At 42.2% G+C, this 23,357-nt stretch overlaps 1 protein-coding gene across 5 annotated transcripts in view; it reads left to right on the forward strand.

Moving 5' to 3' along the window:
• mrtfab (myocardin related transcription factor Ab) overlaps positions 1–23,357 on the forward strand; it is a 40,801-nt gene that overhangs the window by 12,121 nt on the left and 5,323 nt on the right. For all 5 annotated transcript variants that reach the window (XM_062442720.1, XM_062442721.1, XM_062442722.1 and 2 more), the window contains 10 exons: positions 13,806–13,871; positions 18,144–18,199; positions 18,607–18,682; positions 19,044–19,205; positions 20,305–20,459; positions 20,559–20,699; positions 20,881–20,949; positions 21,499–21,683; positions 22,249–22,420; positions 22,911–23,306. In XM_062442720.1, coding sequence (XP_062298704.1) covers positions 13,806–13,871; positions 18,144–18,199; positions 18,607–18,682; positions 19,044–19,205; positions 20,305–20,459; positions 20,559–20,699; positions 20,881–20,949; positions 21,499–21,683; positions 22,249–22,420; positions 22,911–23,306 — 1,478 coding nt within the window. The remainder of the gene's footprint in view (positions 1–13,805; positions 13,872–18,143; positions 18,200–18,606; positions 18,683–19,043; positions 19,206–20,304; positions 20,460–20,558; positions 20,700–20,880; positions 20,950–21,498; positions 21,684–22,248; positions 22,421–22,910; positions 23,307–23,357) is intronic.

Below are 23,357 nucleotides of genomic sequence, written 5' to 3' on the forward strand. Positions count from 1 at the left end.
TGTCTATACTGTATGCAGACAAACGTGAATAATTTCCTCCAAGCAATCATGCCAGATATTTTATTACATGCTTATTTTGGTACAAACATTTACCCGCCAGTGTGTCGGATATCCTTCCAATATTTACTCACCAAACAGAAAATCTACCGGAATTTGGCACTTGGCGGGTATTAATTTTGGACCCTGGCCACAAGTCAAATAAAGTGAAACATGAAACTAATTCAATAATGTGCCAAGTCTTAGTGTTTGAATTAACCCAGAAAGACCTTAAAAGAACACTAGTGAAGTTAGTTGTCAGGGTAAGTTTGAGAACCTTTGTGTTTGTTGATAACGGACGTCATCTAAAGTATCACCAGACTCCAGAGATTCCAGGGAGATCTCAGAGGGCTCGTCTCCTGTCTGGCTCGTCTCCTGTCTCACTCATCTCACCACTTTGTCATTCTCTTACGGCCGGCACATGGCCCCCAGTGTGCCCACTGTCAAAACCAGACTAAAGAACACAGCTGTTTCTGCTCGTATCTAAATACTCACAATCATTTTAGACTTCTCACGGCCACTCAATGCCCCTGCCTTTGTTTTCACATTCTCGCACTCTTTCTGAAGGATTTTAACGGCGGCGAAAACAACTCAGCTTTCAAGTCGTCAGTCTTTTATGGGGGTATTGTTTGGACAGTTTGTCAGTTGTTGGGAACATTATCAGCAAGTCTCATCAGAAAGTGAAAGAAGAAGAATCTTTTTATCAGCAATAAAACTAGATCTACAAACATATGATAAACCGCCCGTGTTCTTGGAAGCAGAGATAAGTAATATAGGTATGTGTAATAACTTGAAAAGATTAACCTGGGCTGACCTGAAAGATTTTTGAGTAGATGTTTTCTAAAAACGAAAAGGAAGCAGTTAACATGAAGGACGAGAAAGAATGTGTTTTTTTTACACTTTTCTTTCACCCCTACGAAATTCTGTTCCCTGTACGCGCCATTTAGCGTCAGCAGCTCACTTAAACACCCGACATTAAAGGTCGCCGTCTAATAAAAACCCTGTCATTTTGGTTCGCCGAAGCAAATTAACAGCCGGGCTTTTATTAGATGTTATATGCAGTAAGAGAAAGAAGGGAGGCGGGTAGAAGAGGCCTATAAAACCTTGACCTGGAGGAAAACACTGGCAAGGACACACACATCCAATATCAGAGAGACTTTCTCAAACCCAGACCAAAAAAAGCCTCACTGTCAGACACACACATGCTCTCACCCTCACTTCAACTCTGTGTGATTGTTGTCTTTATTCTTCTTTTCTCTCTGTTGTGCTAATTGGCACCGGCTGCCAGTCCGTCGTCGCAGGACCAAAATGAAAACCAATTGTAAAAGAGAAAAGAAAGCTGTGTTTTCCTCGGTAAAGTGGGGCAGGAGGTTAGGGGGTTCGTTACAATAAAAAAATTATTTTCAGATGTGCCGGTTATGTAACAGTCTGTGACAAAGCCGTCATTACTGGTCAGGGAACACCCCTCGCCGGATTCTCTTACTCTGTTTTTCCCTCTCTCGCAGCCTCTGTTCCCCTCTAAAGGTCTTATTTGCTGAACACAAGCTTCCCTTCTTCAGCTTTTCTGCTGCACAGTGAGGCTTCATGTTACCAGATGCTAACAGCTGCCAGCTGGCCCGTGCCTTTATTTTTCATTCAGCACTTGTGCTCTTATGGATGCTTCTCTCTCCTTCAACAGTATACAATTAGACCTCAGTTGGACCACTTTTTATTGACAAGTCGGGACCAGGTGAAGGGTGCTGGTGCACGCAGGTCAACAGAGAACCTTTGACCAAGTGTAACAGACATACAGGGAGCACTTAAACTTTTTCGAGACCCACAGCAAGCTTTATTTCCCACAGTGCTAATGGTAACTGTTGGTCTGGATGTGCTTATTTTATCAACCTTAAATTTCCCATTTATTAGCTCTAAGGTACAAGAAAAAGATCACATAACATCTATATCTGCTGGTCCACTTCGCTAAAGTTACGTGATATATAAACTTAGCAAAAAAAATCTCCAACCCAAGATACCACAGTATGGATACATAATTATACCAAATGATAGTATTATGTGTCATACATCAACATCAGCATGGCGTTGTACGTGTTTTTCCTTGCCGCTGTCGCCAAGTACTTCATAGGGGAATGTTGGATCTCTGTAAAATAAACAGTACGGTTTAGACCAGCTCTATGTGAAAAGTTCCCTGACGTAACTGATTTAGTGCTAATACATAAAATTGAATTGAATTATAGTGACATGTAGTATCATTGGGCAGTGATCTGGCTGCATACAGATCTTAGCAGTTACTTTGGTGAGTACAGTGTTATTACAACCAGTAAACCCATAACCTGAGCTCTGTAAATAAGATTAAAGTTATAATAAACTGTGTTCATCGAAGGACAGCACTAATCCTTGTATTTTCTATTCTAAACATTTTTTAATGAAGTGAGATGTCTGTCATTCTAAACACTTTTTGGCCATTTGGGTCATACTCCAGCCTTGTACGATTCAACCAGAACAACTTCGTACAATTTCCCCTTCGTGGCTTTTTCCTTTTTTTTTTCTGCAATGAACAAATCTGTTCATTGCAAAACAGACCACAGTCTTTCATGCAGCTACAGATGGTTTCACGCCATTCTTTCTTAACTCTGACAGCTGAAAAGGGAATAAAACTTTATTCCTTTTGGGAATGAAACTGAAGTGCAGCATTAGGTCAGCAAGGGATTATTTGTCCGATATCCTCAAAAGACTTGAATGATTGTTTCATGTGAAAACACACGAAGAGTCGGCTTATAAACTCCTGGCAGTGAGCTCCTTCCTGTGCAAACAACAGTAGAGTAAGTGATGAAGTGCAGCCTCGCTATAGTCCCGTTTACATTGGGGTTTTGTGCCGGATTCCACATCCTTTCTTCACGATTACACACATGGCTGCCATGCGGCTCCCGGCCTCTTCATTGTGAGCATCTTGTTGCAGACATCATTAACCAGATTCCACAGGCTGTGTGTTTTTTTTTTTCTACAGTTCAAAAATGTCAGTGGATCAACACTAAGAAATCCCTGACTTGATGTCAGTATTGAGTCAAAGCCAAATGCAAACAGTGCTGGTAAATTCCACTGAAGACCAGGGGGGAGGTGGGGTACCAGGAAGTATAAGGAAAAAACACCTTCTGTTTTCCCTGCTGGAATGTTAATGGCCGGTGTGACCTGCAGTACACTGATGCTTGGCCTGGTTGGGTTCTTGGCAGGTTTGGTTTATGTTTGGTGCATCTGTTTTTTGATTGTTACGAGAAACCCAGGAAAACTTGACAATAGAGGTGAGTGTGTGTTACTTGTGTTTCAGTGTAGTTAACAAACACCATCACATTCCTGATACCTTAGTCTGGGGAATATAAACTTTTTCCCCCCTCGAAAATATGGAAAATGTCTCAGTGGATCAGTGTGAAACAAAGAACATTACCAAGAAAACAGTCTAACATTTAAAAAGTTATAAAGGAAAGTAAATATCTGATCAAACAACAAAGGAAAACATGCCTAAGAATCAACCAAACATTCAGTGCCAACTTTTGAAATTTGACACTCTTCAATACTGAAAAAATATTGCGGTTTGATATCCAGCCCTAGTAAAAAAGAGTTTTTCCTTTCTTTAAAAAATATTGTCTAGGTGCACATGCACAGGGATCAAAATGAACTTTTTTGTCCATCAGCCAAATAACTGGGTGAATGTTCTAATTTTAGCAGCCACTCAGTAGATTGTATTTTTGGCAGGTGATTGATGCCAATCTACCAGCCACATGTTTTACCCAGCATTTGGCTGGTGCTAATTTTGTGACCTGCGTACAGTAGAGGAGCTTCTTAATCGTCTATCCTCATCAGTAGTGTTACTCATCGTAGACATAGTAGACATCATGAGTTCAATCTTTATAATAGTCCGGTCACATATTATGTGAGTTGTAATCGTTTCCTAGGAACGTGCCCACTGACTTTGAATACATGCGTCACATTTTAAAACTTCCTTTAGTGACTTGATTCATATTAGATAGCTGCTTCTAGGTCAATTTAAATCACGTTTTGACCTTTATGCAAATTTATTGGTTGATGTCTGACGGAGGTGAAAAGATGAGGAGGAGGTCTGAGGGTAGGACTCAATGGGTGTTCATACAGCATGTTATTAGGTATGTACACTGCAGAAATGTAATAAGTGTTTTTGGGGCAAGACATGCATGCATTGACAATAACAACACAGACTAGTTGTCAGTCATTCATAAGCCGCCTGAACAAATGAAAGAGGCTGACGCTGTTGGCATTTGTTCTCGTCATTTGGAGTCAGTTGTATAATTATGTCTGTGTTGAATGCTTATTAAAGGTCACAGCACCAGTTTCACTGACATATAAACTAGACAGAATGTCCCCTGTAGTAAACAGGAAAACAGGATCCTGGGTCATTTCTGGACAGACATTATCAGTCAGACTTTTTCTTTTTAGAAAATGTTCCCTCCAGGCTCTGCAGAAAGTTCACCTGAGCCAGGCTTGCCTGGTCTTGTTTGTTAGTGGTGATTGGATGATTAGAGGAAGGTTTTTTTCGGAAACTACTCATTTTTGTGGGGAGGTTTATGGAACGCGGTGGGGTAATTGTTTTGGGCTGGTTATGTCTTAAGGACATTACACTCCGTGCCCCGAGCAGGTCAAGATGTCCCACAATCAGAGTACAAAAGTTAAAATATTAGGTGAAACTGTAGTCTGTTTATCCCCTCAATTTTAATAATTCCTGAAGGTAACAAACCATCATGTCATGTTGTATTTTTGAGAAGTGGTTGGCTGTCAAATATTGGTGCTGATGTTTGGGATGCCTCAGCAAACAGTGGACCAACAGTGATAATGACTGTCTTTCTCAACCAGTCTTTCCTACCCTCCCAAAATTATGTGCTCATTCACTACTAAAATCTAGTATGTTTACATTCCATTTGAGAGGAAATCAAACAATCTTAGGTCTTCGTGCCCCCAGTGGTCCAGGTTATAATGACTGACTGGAAGCTGTTGGGGGGAGGGGGGGGATTTCCATTCATTTACACATCCACAGGAAGCTTCTGAGTCACTATTTTTGCTAGACCTTCCTATAGTAATTAGTCCCTTCTGCTTGCTCAGAAAGAGGTGTTTTCCTTTTTTTTATTTTTATTCTCAGACATGTTTTTCAGTGGAGGATAAAGAAAGCTCCAGATAAGGACGTCCAAGGCCAAATAGCTTCACTGGAATGTTCCCTAGGCCACAACTATGACAGCTAATTTCTCTTGCTAAAAGCTAAAATTACTGCCCAGTGTAATGGTTATGACTAGTACACTGTATACAAACAACATGCATAAAACATCCTATAGTGGTAGTGCTGGTGTACATATGAAACATTGACATCCCTCCTGGGAATCAGGCCTATCATAATTCTTGTTTTGACACCTTTTTCTACATATTAAACTCTTAAAAATCAGTATGTTAAATAAATAATTCATAGACAATCTTACCAGTTTATTAACTCTGGAGTCTATACAGTACTTTCCAGGCCAGTTATTGTTATGTCATGTGAAACAACATATCCGTACTTCCCACACACTAGAGTCTTTGAGCTCTAAAACCATAAAAACTCCCCCTCAGTTAAGATAATGATGGCCGTTATCAGACAACACAGATTTTATATGTCACAGCGAATTGTCATCACATGGCGTTGTTATTGCCGTGGGAATCTGGGCGCCTTGTGCTTTGTTATATGGAATCACAGCAGCAAAGTTGGTGAAAAAGTCAAGTCGTAAACACAAAAACAGCCTGGAAGCGAAGCAGAGGAAAAAAATGTTGTTAAACTTCCCGAAGGATTTTGAATTTGGAGCCACGCGGGTGAAAATAAACCGACATGTTTGGCATGCCGTTAGTGAGTTTACGACGGGGTGTGTGCCGCTGAGATTGGCTCAACCCACACAGCAACAATCCTAATCCCAGTGTGTGTTTTCATCTCTGTGTTTCCTGCCCAGACTATGAATCATGGCAGCAGGTGGACTTTATAATCACACGCTCACAAACAGACATGTTATTGTAGACACCAGCCACCGTTTGTTCAAGGTACATGGTATGATAGAGGTGCACTGTGCTCATCAGCAATGTTATCACAGAGCACGCTGAGTTTTAATATTGGATGCTTTTGCTTAGGCTGTTGTTTTATTAATAGGCCGACTCATCTCTTCACTGTATGTGTATATATATATATATATATATATATATATATATATATATATATATATAGTGAAATGGTAGGTATGAAAGCAACGTATCTCCCCTCGTGTCATGGCTCATGAAACATTGATTTAGTCCAAGAAAATAGGGCTGAAAGTTTGCGTGTGTGCGTTTCAAAGTAACCTTACCCTGCGAGTGCACAGGTGATACCAAGCTGAATATAGCCCCCCTATGGCCAGCTGGTCATGCTATTTAAAACAGAGTGGAGAGAGAAGGAGGGGGGAGGTGGTAGGGGGTGGAGGGGCTGCGGATAGGGATGGCGTTTACCTTCAGCATTCTGCGGGAGCTTGAGAGAGTTCGGTGATGGGACTGGACCGCAAAAGAGTTTTTTTAGATGGGATTCGGAAGCAGCTTTAAATCTCAGAGCCCCTGTATGAATGAGTGAGCTGCCTTTCCTCAAGGGCAGCCTGTAAAATTAAAAAAAAATTAAAAATGCAATAAAAAAATAATTAAAACATTTTAGAGTCACAGTGGTGATTGGGTATCAATCAGTGTCCCTCTAAAAGTCGTTGCTGGTGACCCACCCAAGTATCAGATTCACCTGAACGCCTTTGACAAAGGTCGATTATGTCGGATGAGGTCATGATTGAAAACAGTAACTGCCGTTTCCTCTCGTCCAATAAACTGATTGAATGAGTCACTGTTTTTTGAGACCGAGGGTGTGTAGTGAGAGTTGTTCACAAAGTGTTTAAGAGCCCAGCGTCTCATTACCGGCGCTGTGATTTTTTTGCTCTATAGATTGTTTGTGTTTAATAGGGAGGGTGGTCCGCATGTGGCAGCCCCCCTCAGCCTTTAACAGTGAATGAATGGCAACAGCTGAGCAGGAGAACTTTATCGGCAACACTCCCCGCTTGTGTGTGTGTGTGTGTGTGTGTGTGTGTGAGAGAGAGAGTGTGTGTGTGTGTCCGTGAGATTCAGGAGGAGCTGCAACCAGAGCAGTCTCACCGGGCACACTCTGCTGAGCTCACTGCTGTCCTCTCTTCCTCCGCCACTGGCCTCTATTCAGCTCGCTCCCCTCGGCTCTCTCTTGCGCTTTTTCATCCACGACTCGCCCATTTTTTTTTTTATTTCTTCACCCCCCTCCCATCTCTCCGGGAAACCTTTCGCAGAGCAACGCTGTCGTGACTCGCCGGCTGCCACTGCAAAGGAAAGGAGAGAGTAGGAGGAAGTAGAGAAAGCAGAGAGAAGCTGAGACAGACCAATCGATTATTCTGATTATTCTGATACAGAGGAGAGAGGCGCCGGGAGAAGAGAGGAGAGGAGAAGCAGTAGCAGCGTTTTTTCCCTGGTCGTTTTTGTATTAAAAGGAGATTTTCTTTCACTTGTATGGGAGTCTTCTAAAGCATTATTTTCACGTCCTTCCCTTGGAAAGAGAGGACAGCTCATTGAAGGGACAACTGGTGCAGTTTTGACACATCGAGGACTCTTTTTGCCTCTTCAGCCAAAACAGCTAACACTTGGGACTTTGGAGAAGGACTGCTTTTTGAATGAGAAGTTCAATGTTTACCAAATAATTGATTGTCCGTTCTGAATGATAATGCTGGACACCAACCATTGCCTTTCCTTTGAACCCTCCCCTGGGGGCTCCCCTCCAATGGGAGAAGACATGGAAAAGGCAGGACTGAAGATAGATCATGACAGACTTGTCTATCACAGCCTGAAAGAAGGTGGGCGATCCGGAGCTGCACACAGTCAGTAGAGACACATGATATCTGATATGATTTGTTTTTGTGTGCTTCAGTCTACAGCTTCATATCATTACTTTATGGCTTTGTGTAAATAATTAATGGAGCTCTTCTAGATATAAGCGGTTATATTTTTTGTTAAAGGCATAAGTAAGTCAGCGTTCTCTCCGATAAACCTTTTTAACAGAGTAGACATGAACACAATGTTAAATGAAGGAAGTCTGGAGGTGACTGCAGGTATAAATCACTTAGCCTGACATGTTAAAGTCAAGTAGCATGTTGCCTCAATATTATAGATACCCTGTGGAGTTAACTTGTAAATAAACAAATGAATGTTCACATGATTTGCTATTCACCAAAATACATTATGTGAGTCCTAGAGGTTTGCCGAACTTGTAGACCACATTTCCCTCCTCATAAAACTCTTCCAAAGCCCATTTTTTTTGGGAAAATGTAAAAATCGTACTGCCCTTTCCTGACACCTACTGTGTTTCTTGGTATGTTATCGCCCACTTTAGATCAGTGGAATAGTGTAAAACCATTGGACTGCGTATCGTGTCACCTGCATGCTCATGTGCATGCACAATAACAAACAAAGTAGGGACCCACGGATCAAAACATTGCTCCATAGCGCTACTAGTGGTCAAAAACTCCACAGGTTACCGTTAAATTATGACCCTGAATCCACCAGCAAATATTGAATACCTAAAAACTCATATTTTTAGCCTGGAAGTAGCTTTTAAAAAAGGTATTTGTAGATTTCAGGAAAAAAACAAGGGAAAACCAATTTGGGCTGCAGCTAACTTTTATTTTAATTATAGATTACACTGCCAGTTACAAAAAATAAGCAGCAATTTCTCGAACTTGTGAAGCAAATATTTGACATTTGTGGTGCCAATAGTTGATAATTAATTTTCTTTCCATTGACTAACTGTGTCAGATCTAAAACAAATACGGTCCATTTCCTTAAAAATTGTAAAAACAAGGCAGCCAACAGTGATGTGACATCATGAATTGGGGATACTGCCCAATTTAGAAGGGTGTGGAGTGAGTAGAAGAGTAAAATAAGCTTTAGTTTGTTTATTACCATCATTACAAGCAATGCAGTCAAGGGTCAGGGTCATGATTTACTGACTACAGATGAAACATTAAGCTGTCAGTTGACAATCTCATATAAGTGACAAGAACTGCTCAAAGCCACAAAAGCTTCGAGTCTATCTGACTCCTGCTCCTCGAACTTTCAGATAATTAGTATTCATCACACCTCTTTTTGTCGTCATCTGGCTCTCAGCACAGTGCAGCAGTGCGATGGCAGCGGGAGTGATTCAAGGTGTGACTGGCCTTAACCTTGTATCGCTCATGCCCGCACACTCGTCTCTTTCCATTTTCACTCGTGTGAAACATTTGCTGCGGTCAGTCGCTGCATTTATCTCCCTGTTCAACAGATGCGATCAAATGGAGCTACTGTGCAAATGATGAGCTCATGTAGGAGAGCGTCAGCAGGCTTTCCAAATTTCCAACGACGGTGCCAAGTGCAGCCTTGGTTCAAAGTGTCTGAGAGACTTTTGTTAGGGGGGTAAATTATATGGATATGAGGAAGTATGAACGCCTTCATATGCCCACTTCCTCACTCTGTGAGGGCACAGAGCGTTCAAGCCTTTGTGCATGTTGCTCAAGTCGATGTGTGTAGGCTTAGCTGTGCCAGGCCTTGGGAGGAGGGGGGCGGATGGGGGTCTTGGGGGACAGTGACGGCACTCAGACATGTTTAATCAGATCTAACGACACATGAGTACAGCAGGATTAGCCCAGTTGGCCGCCAAGATCTTGGCTAAATCTCCCTGACCTCCTCCCTTCTTCCTATCTGACGCCCCCCTAACCCTGAACCTAACCCTTCGGATCCCTCTCCGCCCGCTAATTTTACTTTTTAAAAGGTCTTCCGATGAAGTCGACTGTCGTGTATATGACCTCGTGTACCCAGAATCCCCTTACTAAAGATTTTTACAGAGTAGTATTTCATTGTTTGTAGCTGGGAGACGACTGGGTTTAATCCTGAGCTCATCTGAAAGGATGACTCGATCTTTACTTGATTGACAGACCCTTTATTAGCTTGATAATTGATTATTTATGTTATTTATTTATAAGGTTAGAAATATCCGAGGCGAGTTGACAGCTTAGAATTGGTATAATTTGCTTGCTTTTTTTAGCTGCTGGTCAGAATAAGCCAACAATTTGATGTTTCTTTCAGTTCTGGTGAATTATTACAGGCATGTTGACAATAATTTTAAGATGTATGCCTAAACTCTACACCTCTTTAAATTAAGAATTAAGGTGTGAAAAGAGGAAACTGAAACTGTGCAAGAAGCCAATGTTTTCGTCTCTTTCTCTAGCCTTATATTAGGTGTGACTTTCAGTGTGACTTTCTTTCAGCTGGTCGGGGGAAGAGGTTATAGACAGCTTCCTGTTACCAAAAGATCATTGGCTCGATTGATTAAGCAGCACGGTCCAAAACTGCAGTTCGTTGTCGTTCCCTCTGCTTGTAAATCTAGTTGTCTCTGCTGTCTCTCTCTCTCTCCCTCTGTGTTCCCTCGCTCTAACTTTTTTATGACTGCAGAGGCCAGTTTTGGCTCTGGCCTAGTATCCCAATAAAACCTGCCCTGCCTTTTCATCCTTTTCTTAAATTAACCGAAATGGCCCTCAAAACCTGATTTAAACCCTCGTTTATGCAAGACAAGGGCCTTCAGCTTTTTTCCACAGTTTGCAGATATTAGCATCAACACTGACTTATGTGTACATGCATGCAAGGTTACATTGAGAAATGAATGCAAAAAGATCATGGAACATGTTTACCTGCACTGCAATAACCCGTTTATTGTAAAATACAAGTTAACATGCAGCTGGTCAGTAATCAGATTCCTCCTAAAAACTCTACTATATTCAGTATTTCCTTACAACTGTGCATGCATTTTACACATAGTTTACTGCACAGCTGTGGAAACTGACTTTTCACCAGTATTTCAGATTGACTTTAGAGTTAATTATTTGATCGTAGTGGTATTTCCTGTGGTATAACATGCTACTCTGTTACCACACCAGTACTTTTTCTGCCTGAAGTCTTAAACCTGCACATGTAAAAATCCCCACACATACACATTAACACACATGTATGGCCAAGGTATTTGTTTCAATTAGCAGAAGTCAAACTGTGTTAACCTGGCTTCTCGTAATCCTTACCCTCTATTAAGGAAACGCATAAAGCGCATGCATAAACACATTACCGACACAAAAGCTGCTATTTAAACAGAGTAAGACCAATGCAAAATTATAACTATTTCTGGCCTCAATGTTTGTTTTCTAACGTGGTTATTTCATGATTTATTTTTTCATATGATCTGGTTTCCTCACATCAGCCCACAGTTTTAACACCAATGCAGCTTTTCACACTATCACAGTCACCAGCGTATCTGACGTGTCATCGTTATACCACCATATCTGCCACGACTGTTTCAAAGCAGAGACACAGGTTTTTAATCAGGGACGACACTTTATCATTTTAAGTTCTCGAATGAATTCTTTACTTTGTTGATAAAATGGTGATGAAGGCCATTTCGAGGCATTGAGGCCACTGAACTAAACAGCCAGCGCTAGGACTTCCAGTTGACTTACTGCCAGAGATGAAGGATAAAGAGAGGAGTGAGAAAGAGAGTACTAAGAAGAATAACTTAGTTAAGTGTGTGTGTGTGTGTGAGGGAAAGAAGGAGAATAAGCATGGGAGCAGGGAGATGTGAGGGCTCAATAGAGGGAAAGTGTTAGATTCTCTCTCCCAGAATAAACCTCTTCCCTGGAAGCGCCGAGTGGCGTGGCATCTTATCCTGCACTCAGCCATGGCACGGTCAGTGTGTGTTTTTGTATTTGTGCGTGTTTATGTGAGTGTGTGTGCGTGTCCAGGCAACACGTGAGCATCCCAAGTGTTTGACGCTCAGAGAAAACGAATCTCTTCGCTGCTGCACGGGCGCAATATATACACAGTCCAAAAACTGGCCCGGCTGTGTGTTTACATGGCTGAATGTGAAGTGACATGTTATTGCTTCCAGAGGAGAGTCTTCAGTGCACGCCTCACCCCCCACACCCCATAAGACGCAGCGCATACACACTTTTGGATATAACAGGGGGGGGGCTGGGATCGCCAGTGCAGCTTCGGAGCCAAGGATTGACATCAACTTGCGCAGGGTCTGACATTTATTCACGGGACTCGCAGCGCTGTTCGTCCAGGCCCCGGATTGTTTAGTCATAACAGAGCAGCAGCAGCAGCAGCAGGGATGCAGCACTGGCTAACCGGTTAGCTTGTTCCCGTCCAGCACCAATGATGTCACTTTTGTTAGTAGGAAGGAACAGGTGCTGCTTGTCCTCAAAGTAACAGACACAACCCGGCCAGAAATGCTTGGGAAGCCTCAGCGGTGTGTTCCACTTTATACACACACACTCTCTCTCACACACAAACACACACACACACACACACACACACACACACACACACACACACACACACACACACACACACACACACACACACACACACACACACATACCCTTTTAGCAGGGACAGCTGGTACTTATAAAACAAGACTCTCAGCTGAGTTTAGCCTAGCTGTACGTCTGCCGGTGAAAATAGTATTTGCTGTAATAACATACTCGTCGCTTCCTCTGATTTTCCTCAATTTCTGTAACTCTAAAAAAAGCAATTTGAACGGTAAGGGCGAGTCACTTTAGTTTTTATTTTAATAAAAAAAAACATCTTTTGCCAAGAAGCACAGTGGAAGTATATCACATTACTAGTTATTTATTGACTAACCACTAACAAGAATCTTTCTGTACATTTCTGTCACTGATGTGTTTGTGGTCGTTGTCCGTGTGGCTCACTTCCCTAAATTGTCCTTGTGTCGCAATTAACACTGATACCGCAGCAAAGGCTATTTCACAGTAGTGTAATACAATGTACCCACTCGATCCTGAAGCCGCACAAATTGAACTTTTTTATCCTGCAAGTTGTTAATGCGTCACTGCCTGATTTCTAATTTAACATTCAGTTGTGACTACGGGGCAGAAACGAGGGGCTAATAAGCTTTTAGGGAAGTTTAGTTTTTAATCTAAAAGGAATAACTTGAGCTCCACGGTTAAAAATAACTGAAATTTAGTTTGTGTGTTTGTGCAGAAAGGTCAGACGCGGACCAGCTTCTTTTGTCCCGCTCTGTGTTCCTTGAAACTCTCTGCCAGCTTCTGCGTTATGTAACAAGCACTTCCTGTTTTGAGGTGACGGCGCAATCGGCCCATATGCACTTTTTTGTTTTTTTCTTCCTCTCATCGACTCTCAAATTGATGCTGCTCCTTTTACACTCTACGTTCTTCTACTTATTTTTCCTTATTTTGTTAATTTGCTTTACCTCTCTTGCCTATTAGCTTGATGAACTGTGTTTTTACCCACATCTGCCTGCTGAATTTTTATTTTTTTTAAAAGGTCTAGAAACAGGAAGTGTGTAGCGCTCGGCTCACACCCTCCTTGTACCCGCCTCCCCTGCAGCTTCAAAAAAAGCACAAGCGAAAAGGGGGAAATGGTGAGGATGAGTTGAGTGCCAGAGAGAGCAGGTCCTCTTTATGTCCATCCAAACAACATCTGGCTGCTGCTCGTGCTGGTTTATTTATCTAATAGCAGAGGATGTACATTAAGAAACAATAAGAGTTCAAAACCTCCATCGCTGCTGTTTTCTCTTTTCTTTTCTTTTTTTTTACTCCTCACCGGCCGGCACTCACTCTGTCTTCTCCTGTGTCTCCATGCAGTCCTCCAACTCAAACTCCAGCAGAGACGCACACGAGAGGAACTGGTCAGCCAAGGGATCATGCCACGTAAGTCATTTCTATACATCTTCATATACCACTGTGCCACTTGATAATCTTACTCATTACACACACACACACACACACAGTATAGAGGAAGCTTAAGCTGATCCAGAGTCACCTGCAGGTTTTTACTTAAAGGCACAGAAACCCCTGCAGTGTGTGTGTGCGCCTTTGAGCCGAGGTCAAAGTGTTAACCCTTTCCCGAAGCTGCATCCTCACACAGCACACAATCACACATTGTTACATAATACTATTGATTGATTGATTGATTGATTGATATACAGTAAAGTATTTTGTATCTGTGTGTATGAGTAGGATACTAGACTATGTTTACAAAGGGCAAGATTCAGCTTCAACTTTTACCCTTACTGAAAAATGTCAGCGCTTATCAGCATTAAAGATCAGTATGAGCGTACGCATTCGGCAAGTGTCATATTTAGTGGCGTCTTTGCACCACTTTGTGTTATCAAATAGGACAGCTTCCCCTTCTTGTATATCCACTTCCTGTTTCAGAGTTCCGCACATCAAAGGAGGCGGAGATAGGGGTTTTTTTTGGTTTTGTTTTGTCTTTAAGTTTTCCTCATTAAACACACAGTTTTCAGACTCATACAGGATACAGGGTAGTTAATCTTTCTTCACCCAATTGACTGTGTAATAGAAGATGATGTTTAAGTTGAGTTAGGATTCCTCATGAGGTGGATGTGAGGCCTTATTCAGCAGTTTTCACCTCACAGTGTGTTGCTGGTGTTAATATCTAAACCTGTCCATCCACCTAAAAATGCACCTACTACCTCCAACCTGGCTCAGACACTTTAAATGGGATAGGGGTTAAAGAATAGACTGGAGTGGACACTATTTTAGTGGGTGGCATGAAGTTACACTTTCAAGCGTTTAATAGCTACAGTAAATTAGTTCTGCTTATGCAACAAGGCCTCATGCCAGACAGTTAGCTGAACTGGGATCAGCATAGAGTGGAAGAAATAAATTAAATGAAACAGTACCATCATGACACAGAGACAAAATAAAGCAGGGGTTTACAGGAGATGCATTAAAGATGGTATCAGCTGCCAAGGTGACGTCTTCTTCGAACAAAGGATTTTACAAACAGAAATTGAACTTTATTTTAACTGTTTCCCCAGAGAGACTGTTCAAGGTAGACTAAAAGGCTGCTCAGACTGTCATGGCCCCTGCTGAATTACTGCACCGTATAGATCATGTGAAGTGCATGACGAGAAGTGAGAGAGAGTGAAACAAACAGTAGGGTATTTTAGCTCATGGGGCTGTGAGTTAGCTAGAAGAGCAGTGAAGCGGTTGTGGTGAATTACATCTGAGGTGACACCAGATGTAGAGACAGTCTGACCATGATGAGGGGTCAGCCGCCTCTGTGGTGTCACACTCATCTTGCAATCGCAGTTGGTGTGAATGACTAAGTTTCCAGCCTTTCCTCCCTCTCAGTTAGCGCTGTGCTGTTGTTGTTGTTGTTGAGCAATGCTCTTGACCTAAGGTGGGGTGACGCCTGCTTGGTTGTTCAGTGTCAGGTCCAATGCTAATTCAGATTAATTTTCCCATAACTTAAGTGTGTTTAAGAGCGTCAGACAATAATTAACAATAAGATACATCATTAAATCAATCGATCATTTTTAAAAAGTGCTCTGACAGTTGATACCATTCAGTCTTTAACATAAATCTTTGTTCTCTTGTCTCAAACTATATGTGTCAAATTTAGCCAATCACTCAATAATACAGGTGTTGCTACTGATACAGCTGTCTGATTCTGTTAATTGCATGACATATCAATTAATAAGACAGTTATAAAGGCCAGCTGTTGTTAACCAGTTCCTTCAATATTGTGTTTGGACCTTCAGTCAAGCGATTGTTTTATACTGGTGCAGAATTGTCAGAGTAAGTCAGTGAGTGATGTAACTTTGCTGCTGAAGTGGATGTACCTCTGAGAAACTGACAAGCTGACAAGTACACGTCAGTGTTTAAGGAACGCTTATTTTATTCCCACACACACAACATGAGAGCAGTATGTTTTTTTTTTAACATATTTGTTTTTTATATTTATACATTAACATCCAACACTCTGAACATATGGCAGTACTGAAAATAATAATGATAATAATAATTCTTAAGAAGGATAAAAAAAAGAATCAATAAATTAAAAGAAAAAGAAAATAAAGTAAGAGAAAACAAAACCAGTTAGAGAGCAGTGTTTTTTTCATCTGCTCAGGAGAGTATTTTCAATTCAGACTGAGCTGTTCTGTCTCCAAGGTGATGGGGGAAGCTGTCGTCGGCTTAGATTAAGAACTGCTTTGCAAAAACATTATGACAAGTTAAAATGTTCACGTTTATTTGCTGAAGCGTATTCATTCACCATGCATCAAATCACAACAATCAATCTCAAGTCATTCAGCTCCAGCAGATGTTCAGGATCAGCTGATCGCTCGTGTTGTGATGTTGAGCCCTGGGTTATATCATAGCCAGTATGTAGGTCTCCTCTGAATGTGCTGAAGAGTCGTGACATTAGGAATGCCTTCCACCACCACCACCACCACCACCACCACCACCACCACCCCCTCCTACTCCCCTCTCCTCCCACCCAGTCATCCGAGGCACACATACAGCTGACACACACTGCAGCCTGGGCGTCCACACTCACACGCCCTTGGCAGGGATTTCACCAGCTCTTGACCAATCAGACAAGCGGTCTCTTACATCATTGTAACTGCCGCTGTTCTCCCAATATCCTTCCCCAAATAGAGTGAGAACATTTCTGAACGTTACTTTTTAGGTTTTTACTAAAGCCTCGACTCGACTCGACATTAGAAACTAAGTTATTCCTTCAGATATTAAAATGTTAAAGATGCAAAGTTTTTTTAGAGTCTTTAACCTTAATTGTCCTCTCATAACTGTTAAAAAAAGTCCAAATCAATCAAAAAATCATATTTTAAAATTATGAGCAACTGTGTGCTATTGAACATTAAACAATTACATAAACCAAAACTTTAAATCAAATTTAAAGTGATAATCCAACATTTGGAACATTTTGTTAAGAAGTGAATTTATTTCTTGCCTGTTTCTCCAGCTGACAGAATCTGGGCTTCTCTTAAGTCTTTCTAAAAATATTTAAATACATGTTTCCACTCACACATAAGTCAGCACATAACAGACAGTCATGGCTGAGTGCCGTGATGAATGTAGATATAGTTTGTATGCAGCAGTCTATCCATCAGTCCACACTCTCCTCTGTCCTCTTCGCTTCTTTTTTTTTCTTTCTTTTTTTTCTTAAAGATCCGCTGCACAGACAGCCGGTCGTCAAGAATTGATGTTCCTAAAGAGTCGCAGCCACGGTCCATCTATCAGACTTTCCACAGACAGTCAGGCTTTTAAATAGTTTGGGCTGTCTGCCGTCTACAAATGAAAACAAAACAGAAATTCACAGTTAAAGTCACAGTTAGTTTTCAAATGAGCATAAAACTATAGCACAAAGTGAGGTTGTTGTGCTGTGAAATGTTGCTGTTTACTAGCTTTAGTATCTGTAAGCCTTTTAGAAATCTCTGCAGATATCTCATGAATTGAACCTTACATTAATTAGCTTCTATGTTTTTTGGAGTGTTGGGATTCACCTGAACTTTAATTACTGTTTCTTCAGCTTAGTCTGGAGTGAAAAGCTGCAAACAAATGTCCAGTTCAAACCAGCTTCTAACTTCAATCAACAAGAGAGGGAATAGATGGAAAAACTGTAACATAACCAGCTGAGCATCCAGAGAGGGGGAGGGGGGGTTGCTATGGTTTGGCTATTAAAAGTGCTGAGTAAGAGTAGGAAAAGCCCTCTGTCGGGGTTTATAGATAGATGCGTGTGGATCCGTGAGTATGCTGGGTACAGCTCACCTAAGCTTACATCACCACAACTTCCTGCAGCCGTGATCAGTGTAAAAGCCGCAATACGCACAATGAAAGCATGAATTGGAGTAACAAGGAAAACAAATTGCATTTACGAAATCCTTTCTGATAACGCTAACAGCAGAGAAGCTTCTTCTTTAGGTACGTGGCGCGCTGCAGCCGTCAGTCTGTCACAGCGTAGTTGAGAATAACACTCTTGACCTTCTCGCCCTGCAGCCACTTCTGCTTCCAGTCCGTTTTCCTCTATAGCTGCGTCTGCTCTCACATAGTCACTCGTCGAAAGGAGCATCACAACTCCCATCAGATTCTGCAAGAGCCTCATTTATATCTCTCTCTCTCTCTCTCTCTCTCTCTCTCTCTCTCTCCATGCAGCACTGAAGAGCCCGGCAGCCTTTCACGAACAGAGGAGGAGTCTGGAACGAGCAAGGGTGAGTGTCTCGAACACTGTGAATTTACCTGCTTTCTGAAATTATTTGGAGTAAACAGCGTAAAGCACTATTTCAAACTGCTTTTACACCTATCTGCTGACAGGAAGTTACAAATCGAAAGCTAACGTGCCACACAAACAGCGGTGAGGTGCCAACATGCAAATTTGCAGAGTGAAGATTTAAATATACTGTACATATTTTGCCTTTAAAAAAAAAACAAGCAGCTGCGAAAAAAGAAAAAAAAAAAGTAACAGAAGTGGACAGACTGTTAAACACTTGACGCAACACTACAGTTATGTGTCAAAAGAAGCTACAGAACAAAAGAGATCTACAATAGTTATTGCAATATTAAAGCGGAAGTCAATTAAATGTTCTTTTCTCTCCTTTGTCTCTTTTGATGCATCCAGACCGAAGACTATCTGAAGAGGAAGATCCGGTGTCGTCCGGAGCGCTCAGAGCTGGTCAGGATGCACATTCTGGAAGGTGAGTTTTATGTAATTTTAAGCACAATAGTTGACTGCCCACAATGCCCTTGACTTGATGTTATCCCTTTTATTTAGTTTTCTTGTTTAATTGTCTGTTCAAATTTTAAAGTAGCAGCATTTTCAGTTTTGATTTGAATTCTTTAAATTGAGCTTTAACTCAAATGTAGGAAGTGGCTTAAAGCTTATTATCAGTGATCTTCAGAAAGCCAACTTCCTGTTTTCATGGATCAGCTGAGAACATTCAAATGGATTGCATGTTGCATTGCGGCGTTAACACTCTCTGCAAACCACGTAACCTTTCGCTACATGATGGAAGTGGGTGTTTACCTACATATGTTGTCCCACTGTGTCTTTCACAGAGACGTCTGCAGAGCCCTCCCTGCAGGCCAAGCAGCTGCAGCTGAAGCGAGCCCGACTGGCCGACGACCTCAACGACAAGATCTCCCACCGACCGGGTCCCATCGAACTGGTTCACAAGAACATCCTCTCTGTCACCTGCCCTCTGCAGACCTCACCGCTGGGTAAATACACACATGCAAACAGTTGCACACGGACACACTTACTTAACCCATCCCTGTCATTGCAGTTTTTAAATATGTAAAACACACAGAATTCAGTAAACACATTTGGATAAGTAGACAGTCGCTTCGGTAAAGACACACACGCACATTTGCAATCATTTACATGCATTACAGTCACACATAAAAAGCATGTAAACACACAGCACAGTTACATGTAAGTACACTCATACTGCACATGCACATACATTTAAACTGTTATTTATTAACGTTGAATCATATAAAGAGACGAACAGTACAGATGAAGCAAAAACAACAAAGTGCATTTACAACAGTCAAACAAGCATACTGGTGCATGGATACACACACACACACACACACACACACACACACACACACATACATGCACACGCACACATTCAGCAACACTCACAACAAGCAAGCAGTAAGCTGCATGAAGCTGAACTGGACTTCTTAACATGCATTCACACTAAACACAAAGTGAATTAGTGACTTTACTGACAGATGTTTGCTAAATTTACTGCAGTCATACAGCTCAGTGATGAACACAAGTGTTGCATTCAGGTAACACTCCGTTCCTCTTCATCACTCAGGTGACTTAATATTCAGTTGCGACACCTCTAAAATTGAATTCACATTCAGTCTGAACACACCTTTAGCTGTGAGATTACAACATCCAGGTATCGCCACACATTTGTAATACAGTGTTGTACCGGTGAGTGTGCAAATGATACAGAGTTGCATCATCGTGCCAGATGAGCAACAACAATGTATGTTTGGACATATTTTGAAACACAGCAGGATACAAAGTGTTGTATAACTTCTTTAAGATTAGTCATTTCCTCTCAGCAGTTTACTGTGAGAGTGTGTTACACAGTTTATAATGTGAAGAGGGCAGGAAATGAACTGGTTTGCCCTCTGGCCACTGTGACTGTGAGAATCTCTAAATTTACCAGCAACAGTCGTTTACTGGCCACATAGCAGAAGCACCTAAAAATGACACAATTACTGTCTTAGTTCCTAGTAAGCTGAGTCTGAGTTGATGTGTGAAGCTTTACTAAATATTTCTGCTCTGTCACAGATTCTCCAAAGGGAGAGAGCTCGTCCTTAGATGAAGACAGCAGCGATGCACTGTCACCAGACCAGCTAACCAATCACGACTCTCCCCTGAGTGCTGTGCCACAGCCTTCCCCTGCCGACACAATCACCCAGAACGGGGACATGTCCCCTACACAGGTACCATCGCAGGATGTCAATCAAATCAAGAGAGAGCGGAGTTACAAACATTATAAACATGATCACACCACTAACCGGAGAAATACTGTATCCTCTCAGTTTCTTACACAGCCCCCTCCTCCACCTCCTGCACCACCTCCTCCCCAGGCGAATGGGTCAGACGCCTCCCCGCTCCCGAAAGCGACAAACGGGACGACGGGGACCTTAACGAGCTCGCGCCCCTCTACCGGACATATCAAGGTGCAGGAACGCGACTTATTTCACGCCTCTTTCTGTTTCGAGCTGAACATTTGATGACTTTGACTAAATGTGACCTTACTCTCTATTTGTGGAGCAGCTATAACTGTCTAACCCTCCCTCATCTCCTCATTTCTTTACTTCCTCCTCCCCCGACCCCATTTCTCACGGTTTCCGTCAGCAGTCTCAGGCTAAGACGAGTTCAGACCGTCCTCCACAGAGGCCTAAAAAACCAAAGGACAGCAAACCCAAGGTCAGAAAGCTCCCAGTTTCATGTTCATTTAAAAAGGCACTGCCATAAGAAAATAAACAAAAGTATAAAGATCATAATTTTCAGCTTGATTTATGATTGCAGTTTTTGAGGAATGAAAATTGTGTTTGTCAAAAGGTCCTCCCAAAAACCAGCTGAGAAATGAAAGTTACTCCTTAGATATGAAAGAGCCATTTAAAGAGCTGTGGTTTTGGTTCCTTAGATGTCACAATGTCTTTAGACTCGACATTTTGACATGTAGGAATCACACAAAGAGAGATTTGTGGCAGAAGAGGAAGAGATATTCGGGTTTTTCTTCAACCACATTATCCTCAAAAAATGAAACAATGCTTTTCTTAATTTTGAGTAGAAAGTATCAGACCCTCCACCTCCACGTACTGAACATGCTCAGCTGCACACACATGTTTTTTCTCACGGTAATTCTGTCCACTTAAAGTAGACTTAGAGGAAGCAGAGGTTGAGGTGATCTATTAAAGTGTGAAAGCAGCAGAAACGTCCTTTTAAACTTTCTTTCCGCTTTTCTCGGCGAAGGTGAAGAAGCTCAAGTACCACCAGTACATCCCTCCGGACCAGAAGGCGGACAAGGAGCGTCCGCCTCAGATGGACTCGTCCTATGCGAAGCTCCTCCATCAGCAGCAGCTCTTCCTGCAGCTGCAGATCCTCAGCCAGCAACAGCAGCACTACAACTACCACACCATCCTGCCCGCCCCTCCCAAGTGAGCGTCACGCATGACAGCATATTTTATATATGTGTGTGTGTGTCTGTGTGTGTTTTTGCGGTGTGGAAGTGAGAATGACTAAATGCAGGGTCTGTAAAGTGAACACCCTCACTTTTCTTCCTCATATTAAACAAAAGTCTTTATGAAAATGGTTGTAGCAGTTTTCATATGACTGGCTTCTCTAAACCTGTCTGCTTTCTTCCCCATTATTGGCTCTTGGATGAATCTTTAGAGCCTGGAGCTCCACGTAGAAGTAATCTTTTAAAATTACCGTCAGACCCTGAGTAACAGGTGTGTCTTGACAGTAAAATGTGTGATTCATGTATGACATACGCTTAGTTTTTACATAAAGTCGATGATTGGTGATGAGCACCAAGGTAGGATTATAAGCAATCAGGTGCAGGGAATAAAAGTGAAACAAAAACTCCACAGAAACCGTTCATTGAACCAGTCAAACTATTCATTCGTACTTCCACACTCGCATATCATTTCTGTTAAAGCATTTCCTGCTTAGTCAGAAAAACACTACATACTACAACAGTTTTTTCTCGTCTCCCTTCAGGCCACCGACCGAGCAGCCTCCCACAACCAACTCCGGCCCTTCCCCCTCCCGCAGTGTTCCCACGACAACCACCTCAGCCCCCTCCAATCAGAGCGGGGCTGCACGGCAGAGCCAAGCAGCAGCGGGAGGAGCCAAGCCAAGCACTCTGCCAGCCAACCTGGACGAGTTCAAAGTAATTTAAAGAGACAACTTTATCCAGTGTTCATAAATATGGAACGTTTAGAACATCTGCTACGCCACAGGAAACTAAACTTAATGAGAATATTTAACTATATCTTTTTAATGAAGGTCATATTAGCTCCTTTTTTTAATGCCATTTAATGAGTGAAATCAGCACTCTGTTTATTTAAAACTTTCCCATGACGAAGTTCAGCAGAAATGAAACTACTAAAAGAGTTTTGACATATAAGTTGAAACTTTGAGAACAAATTAACACAAAAACTGCCTACAATAAATAAAGGAACTGTTAGAAAATTGGCACAATTGGTTTATTCAAAAATATGACTCTTCTCTTTTTCTGTCCCTTCACAAAACCACTATGACCTTTTTAAAATTAACGCTAACAAACGTTCCCCTGAACTCTGTCTCACACCTAACTGTTGCTCTCTCACTTTGAGTCAATATCTGCTTTCTGACTACCGCTTTGGTTTCCCATCCTACAGGTCGCCGAGTTGAAGCAGGAACTGAAATTGCGTGGTTTGACCGTCTCAGGCACCAAGAACGACCTCATCGAGAGGCTCCGCAACTACCAAGAGCAACACGGCGCCAACGCAGCGCTTTTGAAAAATGGCATATCGCAGGCCGGCCAGCAGGGCGCCGCCTCTTCCGTTAACGCCATCGCGTCCTCTCCAGGCGCGACCGTCGCCTCCGACCACCAGTTGCCAGATGGCGGCTTTAAGGTAGCTTTCTCCCCGTTGGCTCACACGGTTCCTGGGCGGGTCATGCGTTTCGGCAGCACCAACTCCAGCCCGCCGGTGTCGCCTACCCCGTCTGAGCGGTCGCTAGCAGGGATGAGTCCAGATGAGACCAGCTGTAACGGAGACATGTTTGGAGAGATGGTGAGATTTTGGTCATTGTAAGATGAATTGCTCACCTTCCCTCAAGCTTCT

Source organism: Scomber scombrus, chromosome 21 (genome assembly GCF_963691925.1).
Source record: "Scomber scombrus chromosome 21, fScoSco1.1, whole genome shotgun sequence".
Taxonomy (NCBI): Eukaryota; Metazoa; Chordata; class Actinopteri; order Scombriformes; family Scombridae; genus Scomber; species Scomber scombrus.